Raw genomic sequence first — 12,022 nt, forward strand, 5'->3', positions numbered from 1 at the left:
ATTAAAGACTAAGGCAAACATACCTCTTGGTATGGAATTTTTGACACCAAATATATGATGCTAACATTATAATGATAAACATATGGAAATAGACTCTGTTGCTCAAAGAGGAGATATCTTTACCCTTGTAGTGATTTCACATTCCTTGCAGGCCTGAAGCTTCTCTCCCAAGTGGGAGTGACCTCTTTTTCTGCTCTAAAAACTTTACTTTGATATTAACAAAAATAAAATAGTATTTGTTTGGGAGGATGAACCTCTTCTGTGATTCTTTTCCTTTAAGATGGATGTTCACAGCTCATCTCTCAGCACTGTGAGGGGGAGATGAGCTTACTTTCTCTGGGAGAGGTCACACCAGACTATGTCACTCCCTTCCTTCTTATCTTTGAACACTTTGTCATTCTATCATGAAGAAAGCACATGTGAGATAACCGGAGAACAACTTGGATAATGAATCACTAAAGCAAACTCTAGTTGCCTCCTTGCCAGTTTAAAACAATTCATTAACCTGAAGGAGGCCTACTGTGCATCCAGTGTTTCAGCTCCTGTGGCCAAAAGAACTGATGCTGCATGGCAGTTCTGCTACTTGTTTGGCTCTTTGAACCTTTTATTGGGATGGATCTGACACGCTTTCTCTGCTGGTAACTGAGAAAAGCTTGTAGGACCAACAAAGCTTGTAGGACTTAGGCCTTTCTCAAAGGGAAAGGCAAGAGTAGGAAAACAGAGCCTTTGAATGGAGCCTTCTGTTTTCTATGGGAAATACAGTTCACCAGTCTGAACATTGCATGTAACACACCATGCAAGTTATTTACATCAGCAAAAAGTCCTTACCGAACATCCTCAATGTCCAAGGTTTCACTGGCAAATTCAAGTATATCTGCTGCTGTTCCCACAAACATGAGAAGCAGCTGCGACAGTTGATCCCGAGTGATTTCGACTCCAATGGGGAGAAGCCATCTCCCAACTACTAGTAGCAGTAGAAAAGTCTGGTGGAGGGCCAGTGTCCATACAGTCTCACAGATTGTGGAGAGCTGATTGACAAAGACTTTAGCCTGTTTAAAAGACAACAATAATGTACTATAACTTCAGCAGACTGACACTGTAAGTACCTTCAGAGACTATTTGTCCTTGAGCCTGCTTTTTGTTCTCTTTCATACTGTATGAGAGCAAATAATTTCCATCTGGCAGGCCTAGTTTGAAAAAGGCATGTTAATACAGACTTTGGATAATGAATAGCAAGTCTTTCTCTGTGTGCTACTTCTCCTATTCTCATTTTTCAGCTGAGCATTACCCTTTGCTGGATCATCACCCCAACACTTTCTAAGTTCAGTTACTGGGATTTGAAAGAGAGTGCTGAGAGAGTCTTCTCTTTACACAGAGTCTTGTCTTGGCAACAATAGTTAGTATGCAGCACGCTGTAGGTAATTTTCACAATGTGCTTTTCTGAAACTAGATACATATATATATATATATTTAGTTTTACTCACTCTGCAAGAAGCTTATCTCTCTAATTGCTCTAATGATCATAAGATCTCTACTAGGAATAGGAAGAGGTGTCCCACCGTCTGAATGATGTGGTGATCGGTTCCCTCATTTCCATGACTGCTGTCTCTGGATTGATTGAAGTCTTGGTTGCTGACATTCACCTGAACTGCCCCAGGCTCATTACCACAGTACTGTTGTGAACAGAAACATGACACATGCATAAACATCCCACACAGGGAGCAGGTGTGCTCTGTGGCTGAGAGTGTCCTGTTTTGCTGAATTGTAGAGGATTCATTTGTGAAACACAATTGATGTTTACAAAGGTGCTCTTTCTGAATGTAATTCCCCTCTTGTTCAGAAGGGAGAGATTTCTCTGGTGAGGGCAAGAATGATGTGTGTTGGTAGGTCCCTGAGGAAGTGTAGGGTTGTACTGCAGAAGAGGATGTAAATTCAAAGGCTGATGCAGTGGGTGACATCTCTGTGCTGTTAAGTCTGCACTCTTAGAATGTGATCTGCTTGCAGCTGTCCTGAACAGGCCACTGGATTTGCTACATGGGCTCTCTTTGGCTAAAACAGTCAAATAAGGTAAAAATTAGTCATGGTCAGTCTGATGTGTTATGTTCATGGTCAGGCTCTAGTTCAAACTTGTTCTCAAATGTCTGCTTCTATTCTCTACTATCCAGAAAAAGTTTTCTGAAAATGCCATAGTTTTGTTTTTCTGTATGATTTCCCTCAAGGCTGAAATTGAGTTGGGGTAGGATATTTGGGTTGAATTCTATGCCATTCCTGCCCCTGCTGTGCCTTATTTTGTAAGGAAATTCATAGTGTGTGAGGTGAAATACAAGAGTATTTAGGAAAAATGGACCTTTATTTTCGCCTATCCCCACAGAGTGGAAAAAAGCACTGAGTACTTTCTCCGAGTACCCAGTGCTCTGGGAAACTGAGTGTTGATTAAAACATAGTGTTACTCCAACTGCAGTAAACCAGTGGCAGGGCTATGTTTCATCTGCAGCACTGCCCTGCCCTTCTACCTTCACACCCAAGGCTGGCCCAGGGGCAACTGGGGACTTATGGTTCCAAAATCTATCTTCGTAACAACCCCTTAACATCTCTCTTCATTGTAATAAAAGGAGGATAATTGGAAAATCAAACCATGCTGGTATTAAAGACTTTTATACTGTCCTATTTGTGCCAGAGAACAGCAGATGATTTGCATTTCTCTATTGGGCCCCCCACCATTTTATTGCACGGGGAGTGATTTTCTGCAACAATTGGAATGTGTTTGAGTGCATACTGAGTAGCTGTGTTCAGCACAATGCCTGCCAATACAAGGGCAACATTTCCCAGCAAATTTCAGGTTCTACTTTGATACTTCACTTGGCCTCTGATAATGTTGCTCAGTATCTGAATAAATGCTGCCTCTTGCCTGACCTAATGGTAGATAAACTTCCTGTGACTTGAAAAATCTGGAAAAAATGTCAGTGCTTGTTGCTTTTATAATTGGTGGTAAATACTCCTAAGCTGAATGCTTGTCTTATTTGGACAGTGGGTGTGAGAGTGTTGAAAGATTGACAGATGTGGGGGAAGATGGTATTTCCATTTGGAAGAGGGAAGTCTAAAGCTCTGGCCATGGAAACAGTGAGATGGAGGGGCTGGTACTCTGCCTGGCTACAGCCTTGTAGGGCTAATCTCCCTGGATTTGCCCTTCAGCCACAGGAGAGAGACAAAACAGCTTGTTCAAAGGATGTTTTGGAAATCAAATTTAACTGGTGCTCTAGAGAGACATTCATATATATTGCCTATAGAAAAAGTCTAAAATCTAAGGAGACCAGCCCAAAGTCAGCCTTTCTGGATTACCTGCACGGGCAGTGTGACACAGTTGGCCAAGGAGGCCATGACCTAAAAATACTGCATAACTGCCCTAACCAGTCCAGAATACTAAAAAGTGAATATCAACAAGTAGTCTGGGTAGGGCAAAGGGATTGGTAACTTGTGGAAGAGGAGAAAGGCTGACTCCAAAAGCCTTTGGTTTGTCATTGTCTGCATTTGAGCTCACCCTTGCCTGGTCTGGCATGGTAAGAGGAAAAGAGCCATGAACCTGTATCAAACTTCACATCCAAGTTCTGGGATTTTTTTTTGGTTGTGGTTTTAAAACCCTGTTGCTCAGGGATGAATTTGCTGAACTTGAGGCAGAACCCACATAGGGCAGCCTACTTGCCACACTTGCTGTACGTGCAAGGACAGTGGAAATCCCTTCCCAAACTCCGTGCGAACACCCAGCAAGTTGGTCAGGTGGCTGAAGGATGGGAAGCTGTAGCAGTTACAGTGTGTGGGTAGCAAGGTGTGTGAGTGTTGCTCTGAGCATGTGGTGTGGCTCTCCCCGGGCCAGCAGCAAGCACATCCAAACATGGATCATTCTCAGGGCTGATCCACATGCCCTTCACACCGGCAGAGGAGCTGTAGGGGTCAGCAACTCACACTGTTGGGGGAACATGGAGGAAAGCATGCTATGGCTTACAGGGGGCTTGCAAGAGAGCTCTTTTTATCTTGTTCTAGTGGCACAAATGTGCAGGAAATATCTCTAAGAAAATTAATTTGTGTTATTGGTGTCTGTCATTCTTGTGAGTACTTCCAGCTGAGAAGTGGGTTTCCATTTCAGTGCAAGGCTCCATGAACTTGGACTGAATGGCATTCCCAGGGCCAGTCCATAGCTCTTCTCAACTGCTTGCAGGCAGAATGGAAAATTGCATCTGCAAAAGTGAGTTGTTTAAGTAGGCTCCTGGTTTTTTTTCATTTAAGCATGTTCATGTCTTGTTTCGGTTTGTTCCTCTCTGAATATTTATTAAGTGGTGATTGTGAAGTGATTCACTTGAAAGTTTGGAGAAGAGCCTTTATTTTCAACATGTATATGCATGTAAATAGGACTGTTGATGCCAGGCATATTCACCTAGAGAGTTATGGATGTGCAGTGACTTAATGGGAATGTGACAAGGAAAATCTCAATACTGTGTTTCACACGCATTTGATAAACATGGTTTACCTTTTTAATGCTAGAGCCCAGTCACTCCTAGGTATTGGAATTGTATCTAGCTAAATAAAAATGCCTTTTTTTTTTTTTTTCCTGGGCAAAGATAGAACAGGAAGAAGTTATACCCATTTTGTATAAATTCTACCTCTGTTTACTTTCTCTTTCTTCTGAGATGAAGCTTACACACCTCTGATTTACAAAACATCCAATCAAAACAGAAATGCTATTGCATGACAAGGTGACATCTCAGTGTATGTCCTGCAGAGAGCTCACTGCCAGTGCATGGGGGACACCTGGAACACCAAACTAATTCAGGCAATTTCTGTTTGCACGTTACTCACAATCCATTATTCCCAAATAAAATGGAGGTTAGCTAAAACTTTTCACTCTGGGTCCAGCACTGGGATGGTAAAATTGGCACTTGAGGGTACTCAACCATAACATTTAGCCTGTTAGTGTGCAGGCTGAGGATGTTTTGGAAGAGCCTAGCCCTTCCCTGGAGCAGGCCCTCTGCCAAGCAACAGGTACCCCGCTTGCTCTCCGTGATTTGCTGCAAACAGTGTGTCTGTCACTATGGCAACATGTGTGATGTCAGAAATTCAAAGCACTCCTGACTGCTTCATTTTGCTCATACAGGAAAGCTGAAATGTAAAATAGGGAGAAATGATTGCTTAAGCTATTTTCCAAATTGAGGAATATAATGGGTATGGGAGGGAAGAAATAGTGAAAGATGTAAGATCACTTTGAGGAGATCATTATGCTATAATTTTAGCTGATAAGAGAATGCCACCTGAGAATGAGGGAATGGACAGTAATATTCACTATTTCCTCAAAATATTCAATTTAAGGTCGTTAAAAATTATTACAGGGTTTACAAGTATCTGTCTTAGTACTGACTGGAAGCCTGCTTTGACTCCAGCACTGGTAGTCGGTAAGCCCTGCAAAAGGTGGTCGGTTATTGCTTTCTGTGGCAGTGATACACCCAGCATTTGAAAAGGTAACAGAGGTATTTCTTTATCTGAGATCTTGTACATTATTAAGAAAGAATGTTTGGGGGTTTTAATGGATTAAATGGTTTTAATTTTCTTGACACTCTGTTTTTGCAGACAGCAATATCTTCTCTCAGTTCAGTTCATTTTACTTTATCATCTCTCCCAAACATGTATTTCATCCCTGACTATGTTACCACAAAGCAGTAGTTTCTCTGCAGTCAGTATTTCACTGTTGATATATGGATGGTATTATTTATGGCTGGTTCTGCAGTACACAGAGAGGCAGAATTGCCTCTGTCTGCAGGAAGAGAGGCTGCCTATTAGCACCTGCTTTAAATAACAGCACCAACACAAGCAGCTGATCTTTCCTGGTAAAGATTCAACATGAGATCAAAGTTCCACTGCCTTAAAGACCACAAACTGTTTTCATGGTGTATATATTAAAAGTGTGGATCTAGCATAATTACTCATTCTGTTAGTATTTAAATAAGGAAAGTCCCATCAATACTTCAGTATTGAGGGTAGTACTAATCTGAGTGCTGTGTTTGAGATTAATTGTTAGGAGGGCTGTTCGCCTTCTGGAGGTATTGGTTTTGAATCTGTTAGATTGTGTGTTTCCAGAAGTCTCTATCCTATCTCTCCAGGTATAAACTAAGCTGTTAACTTGATATACTCCCCCTTTAATTCACAGTAGCAGTATATCAATAAGAACAAAGTATGCCATGTTCTAACATCATTTTGGGAAATAAACTGCTGCCTTTGACTACAGAATTAGCCTGTTTCTTGGACCAGATTTAACTATGACAAATGTTCTCAATATCCACATTACCTGTCTGTGACTGTTTAAGGAGATTTGGGAAAACAAGAAGACAATAAATTCGTGCTGCTGTATTTAGAAAAGGCCTCAGGCATTTTCAGTGTAAACACAATTTTGAATATTTGATTATGCTTCTGTGGGCTCTAACAATGTTTCAAAGGAGAAAATGAGGCACTAGGTTTTCTTAGTCTAATTTATGTATTTTTTCTGTTACTTTTTTTTCTTATTTCAATCAGAACCTTTACTGCTGTGGATGTAAGGCCCTGCATATGTGCAAATGCTGGGATAGACAAAATCTCCTTTTCACTACATAGAAGTGCTATAGGGACTTGAAAGCAGCCTGCACGAGGAGATGGTTCCCTCAATGGGACCTACTGGACTAAGTGACTCTGTTCTGGCCCTAAATGACCCCAGAACAATTGCCTTTAAAAATGCTGAGTGTTTTAGTCCTGAATTGGAATCCAGACACCCCCCTCCTGTATTGCTGTGCAGCACAAAGAAAGAAAGGATATAAACACTGACAGACAAATTACTGGCTGTGGTAACAATCTGTGAGTGTTCTCCTAGGTTGCAGCAAATATGAAGTAACCTGAGTTTAAGACCCCTTCCACTGACACCTGTCTCAATTTTCACTTTTTTGGAGTTGTGTTATCTACTTTTAAGTGCTATGAACTTGTACTTTATTTTACAAAGGCCTCCAAAGCAAGGAAATTCTTTCATCATACTGAGCAAGATTCATGCTGGTAAGCTGGGGGTGAAAGGCTGTGTTTTTCAAACTTCTAGCCCTCAGTTTCCCAGATAAATACAAATAAATGGTCTCATTTTTAGCTAGGAATGAGGCTCATTATCTGATAATTAGGAAGTGCACAGTAGTCATAGTATAGCTGGCTTGGGAGACCCACCAATATGAAATAGAGAACTGGAACAAGACTTAACAGACTTTTGTCTGTGCCCAAATCCAACCCATCAAATAATGCATCAATTTCAAACTGGTTCATCTTGTCTCATAATAAATACCTGAGTCCCATGATGAATTTCTAGTAGCCATAGTGATGGTACTGTGCAAATCAAATATAAAAATATTGCTGGTGAAAACCTGTGAAGGAAAAGAAAAGATATCTTGGTATTATAACACATCATAAATACCATATATCCAAACGTTATCTGCACTGAAAAGTTATCTTGTGCCGCTACCATATGGGATATTAAGAAATAGGGTAACTGCAAATAAGAATTGCTATTTTTGCTGGATTACTCATGCTGTGTTAGTACTATATATCATAGGTTTATTTGTACATCCATCTAGGATCATATATGGAAGTTTATTTAAAATCTCTTTTTAAGAACTAACCAAAGGCACTTTGCTGTTTGGATTTCCATCACAGCGTTCTCTGTACTTAAAAAGCCTCTAGCTAACATGCTCTTTCTGATTTCATGAAGAGTGAATTAATGCATTGAGTCATTTCACTGAGTGATGCTGGGATAAAGGTTGTTGGTCAGAATGCTGCGCATTTACACAGGAAATGTAGAAATAGCATCAGTTTGCCTATAACAAGTATTTCTTCAGTAGGAGGTCTTTCAAGGCAGGCTGTGTGCTGGAAATGGGTTTATGAAAATGGGTCTTGGCCTTGTTTCCCCATTTGTGCTGGCAATTGTATAATTCTTCAGGATTTCTGCCTCAAGTTCTTCTTTCCCTGCCAGTCTTCTCTATCACTTATGATGATGAAGCTTTATTATCTTCAGCTTCTTTAGCTGGGTTCATGCAGAAGTAATGGAGAGGTTTTATGGCTCCCTCTGCAAGTACTGATTCTTGTGAGAGTTGATCTTTTCTTATTAAACACGACATTTGTTTGGGGTGGGGTTTTTTTGGCAATTCCTATCCTTTTGGAGTATGAATGAGGTGTGATGCCACAAATGTTCCATCTAGTTCTGCTCTCCAATGAGTGAGCATTGCTGCAACGCTGCTGAGATGCTCAGCTGCCTTTGCATCACATGCATGTACAGCCCAGGACAGTGGAGTCAAACTCTGGACATTTGCTTGGTTCCTTCTGTCCTGCCGTTGGCACATTCTGCAGTGAATTTGGATTGCTTATAAGCATGCAACTGCAGCAACATTTTGGTCAAATACTGTTGCATTTATTGTTTGTTTCTATACTGCATGTACCTTTATTTTGATAATCGTGACTTTTCCAGTGGGGAGATTAGATACTGAGAAAGAAAAAACACCATGCTGCCCAGGGAAATGACTGGGTTGCTGAGCTGCTCTGAAATGTTTCAAACAATCCCCTGTAAAATAGTCGGGGTTTAGGTTTTCACTGTGTTTTTGTTTTGTTTTTCAGGTTTGGGAGTGTTGTTTGTTTTGACAGTGGGGTTTTTTGTTGTTAGCTCTTCTTTTAAAAAAATAAAAAAGTTAGTGATTCTGTGGGGTTTTAGCATGGTTATTTTGGGAAAGAACACACCTCTCATTTGAATGGAAGAACTAACATATTTTACAGTATTTCCTGTAGGACTTGAGCACATGAAAAATCTATCCAGCTGGCAGGTTAGCAGTACTGAGCTAATGATACCAGATCAGGCCAGGAGACATCAGGGGCTTTAGCCCTGCCTTTCTGTCAGAAGGGGCGATCTAGAGGACATGTTACATGGCCAGGCTCACAAGAATACTTTTTCTCCACGTTTTGTTTTTCATGTTTTGTGCTGGTGCAATAAGGAACAGTTCTCTGTCATTAATGAACAGAGACAATATGAGGCTCTTGGAGGCAAGAGTCCTGCAGCACAGTCTGCCCCTTGCTAGGATCGGTGACTGTCTGTGGAGGTGTTTCTATAAATGCTTCTGATAATTCCTGTTCTAAATGTGTTTTTCACTGAAGTAGAAAATTATCCTGATGTAAGTAGGTGTTGGCCATTTGTCTACAGTTCTTACCTATAAATGTCTTTACTGTGCTGTTTTAGGCACTGGACCACATCCACTTTCAAAATTTCCTTCTAGCTAAACATAGCCCAGTCTTTTAGCACATGTATTAATCTAACCTGGATCTGTTTTCAGAATATTTTTTTTGTTAGATTTTCCAAAAGCTGCCATAGCAAGTGTTCCTGCATGAAGACTCTGCTGCTGCCTCCTTTCCCAAGTGAATTGGGTCTGCTCAATCTGTCTGTCTCATAACTGCATTTGGGGCTCTGCTGCTGTTAAATTTTCCAGTGTCCCAGACATTATCACTGCTTTTACTACATTCAAATTTAGGGCATGGAACACTTGTGTGAATTGTCACACAACACTGCTTCTGTTATGATGAGTTTCACAGGTTGCAACGGGCAGGAATTTAAAAACATGGAAATATTCTGGGATTTGTCTCAGGGCCTGCCTGCAGTTAGAGTTTTTTAACAATAAAAGGTTCTAGTGAAATCTTGACAATTAGTTACATGACCGCTTCCTTTTCACAGCGCACTTGTTTTGGCTGCCTGAGCGCTGATGAGCTGTAGATGACAGCAGCAATTCTTTAGATGCACGTAAAAACCCATGTGCTTGGGCAAGCTCTGCGATGACTAACTTTTTTGTTCATTTCTAGGGCAGCATTTCAGGCATGAAAGTTCCCCTCTGGAATAGCCTCTCAAATCCAAATATTTAAGCCACTCTTGCTGTATCAGAAGAGCGGTTGCCGCTCATCTTTTATTTGTCACTGAGTTTAGGTTCATGCACTAGCGTGGTGTTAGCGCTGTTGGAAGGAGGAGAGAATGGGAATACGGTCCTTAGGGAAGGAGGTGCAAACCAGGGCACGGCAGGACGGGTATGGTATGCAGAGAATCTCTGTGGGTGCCCCAGAATCCCTCTGCCCCTCCAGCGTGAGGACGGGCAGTGGCTCAGGAGCTGCCCCCGGCATCCCCAGCCCGCAGCTTCACAGCATCCACCTCTTGCCTGCAGCTGCATTCCCACACTCTTCCGCTGTTAGTATGGACACACACACAGCTATACAGTGACTCCCAAGTAGTCTGCTGCAGAATTGCCCCTCCTGAACGCCCTCTGTTTGGCAATGGACTGGCCAAACTCTACCAGTTTTCCATCCCCACCGCCCAGGAGCGGCCGGGGAGCAAACGCGACTCCTGAACGTCGGGGCCGGGGCAGCCCCTGCTCTCGGGGGTAGCCTCCTATCTGCAGCAAAGTACATGCAAAGAAGCAAAAGGGGCTCCGCCGGGATATGCTCACCATTTGTAGCCTCTGCCTTGCTTAAACTTGAGGGTGAGCCCTGTCTCCAGGCACAGGAGAAGATTGAGCAGTGCCAGCAGCCAGTACTTGGGTTCTTTCTTCACCGCGGTCACTCTCCAGACCCCGATGAGAGAGTGCAGCACGAAGAGCAGGCGAGTCACCAGGGCATTGAGCAGCACCATCAGCTCCATCCCGGAGCAGCCCCCTCCCTTCGCCCCGCACCGCGGGGTCCGGCGCCTTTAGGAGCCCTGGGAAATTACCTTGGGAGTCACTGGGAAGCCCGCGCCCCGCAGGCACACAGACCTCTTCTCCTCTTCCATCTCCACAAAGGGGCCCATTATAACAAAAAAGAAACAGCATCGCCCCTCCCCCAGACTTCCTGAAAACTTTTTAAAGGGAGGAAAAAAAAAAAAAAAAGGCACGCTTCCATGCTGCCGTGGTTTGCAGGCTCGGAACAGCCCTGGCGACCCAAAGCAGGGGTGGGGAGAGTTGCTTCTGCCTCCTCTATCATCGGCTCAAGGACCCAGCACAGGGAGCTTTCCCTCTCACAGTTACCATCGCTCTGCAGCCCCACTTGCTGCTCTCACCTCGTACATTTCTAACAAAGACACAAAATGTAAGACACGTTATTAATTTGAACCATTTTTGCTGAAAGCTCCACTGCACTACTGAGAGTGCGAACTAAAAGCTCTCTTTCTGCTCCCTCTGAGAAATATAATGCATATTTGGGAGCTTTTAAAATTGTGTACTTAACACTGCAATACTGGAAAGCAGAAACTGTGTCCTTAGCTCAATACTGGAATCCCTTGTGCAACAGAAGCCAGAAAAGCTAGTCAAACCACTCTATTGTATCATCTACACCCTGCTTCAGGACTAAGGAGTGCAGAACTCCAGGAATTTGGATGAAATCTGGGCTAGCACCAATATTACTGAATTGGCCAATAGAGACATATACAACAACCACACGAATTTTGACTGTTAGGTCAGTTATCTCCAGACTGATTTTTAGTATCCTCTGTGGGAACAGTGTATAAAGTACAGAGCATGTTTTAAAACTGCTTTGATGTTTCTCATGGAGATTATAAATTTTATTTGAATTTACAGTTGGGCAACCAAAGAGAAATTTCTTCTTGATCAAAATCATCACTGTGTTGCTCTAGTTTTGTGTTAATTTACTGCCAAAGTGCTTAAATTGAGGTACACAATTGAAAAATGCAAATGAAGAATAAAGTCCCTATAACATACTATGGTGCTTCAAAAGTGCCAAGTTCCTAGCTGATTTAATTTTAAAAAGTCCTTTTTCACTTTAAACACAAGAAGATATTCTTCTAAGAGTTATGACCTTTCTAAGAAGGTATTTTTCCTCAATTGCTAAGATCCAAGTTTTCCTCATTGCAAAGCCAAACCTCTTCTTTTATGAAGTGCTGGTGCTGGCCAGCTGATATCCTTGGGGACGGGGGGATAATGGGGGAGAAGACTACTTTAAAATAACCCTGCCCAGA

The 12,022-nt window shown here is 42.2% G+C and overlaps 1 protein-coding gene across 3 annotated transcripts in view; it reads right to left on the minus strand.

Moving 5' to 3' along the window:
* The window catches only part of TMEM26 (transmembrane protein 26), a 386,732-nt gene extending 375,958 nt beyond the window's left edge, over positions 1 to 10,774 (minus strand). For all 3 annotated transcript variants that reach the window (XR_007632201.1, XM_050340788.1, XM_050340787.1), the window contains exons 1-4: positions 10,521 to 10,774; positions 7,337 to 7,415; positions 1,560 to 1,673; positions 829 to 1,049 (exon numbers count right to left, since the gene is read on the minus strand). Coding sequence is in view for 2 of the 3 variants with exons in the window: in XM_050340788.1 (XP_050196745.1) it covers positions 829 to 1,049; positions 1,560 to 1,673; positions 7,337 to 7,415; positions 10,521 to 10,711 (605 nt within the window). In the remaining variant the exon portion in view is untranslated. The remainder of the gene's footprint in view (positions 1 to 828; positions 1,050 to 1,559; positions 1,674 to 7,336; positions 7,416 to 10,520) is intronic.
* Positions 10,775 to 12,022: the final 1,248 nt, after the last annotated feature.

Source organism: Myiozetetes cayanensis, unplaced genomic scaffold (genome assembly GCF_022539395.1).
Source record: "Myiozetetes cayanensis isolate MyiCay16 unplaced genomic scaffold, myiCay2020 scf10, whole genome shotgun sequence".
Classification (NCBI taxonomy): Eukaryota; Metazoa; Chordata; class Aves; order Passeriformes; family Tyrannidae; genus Myiozetetes; species Myiozetetes cayanensis.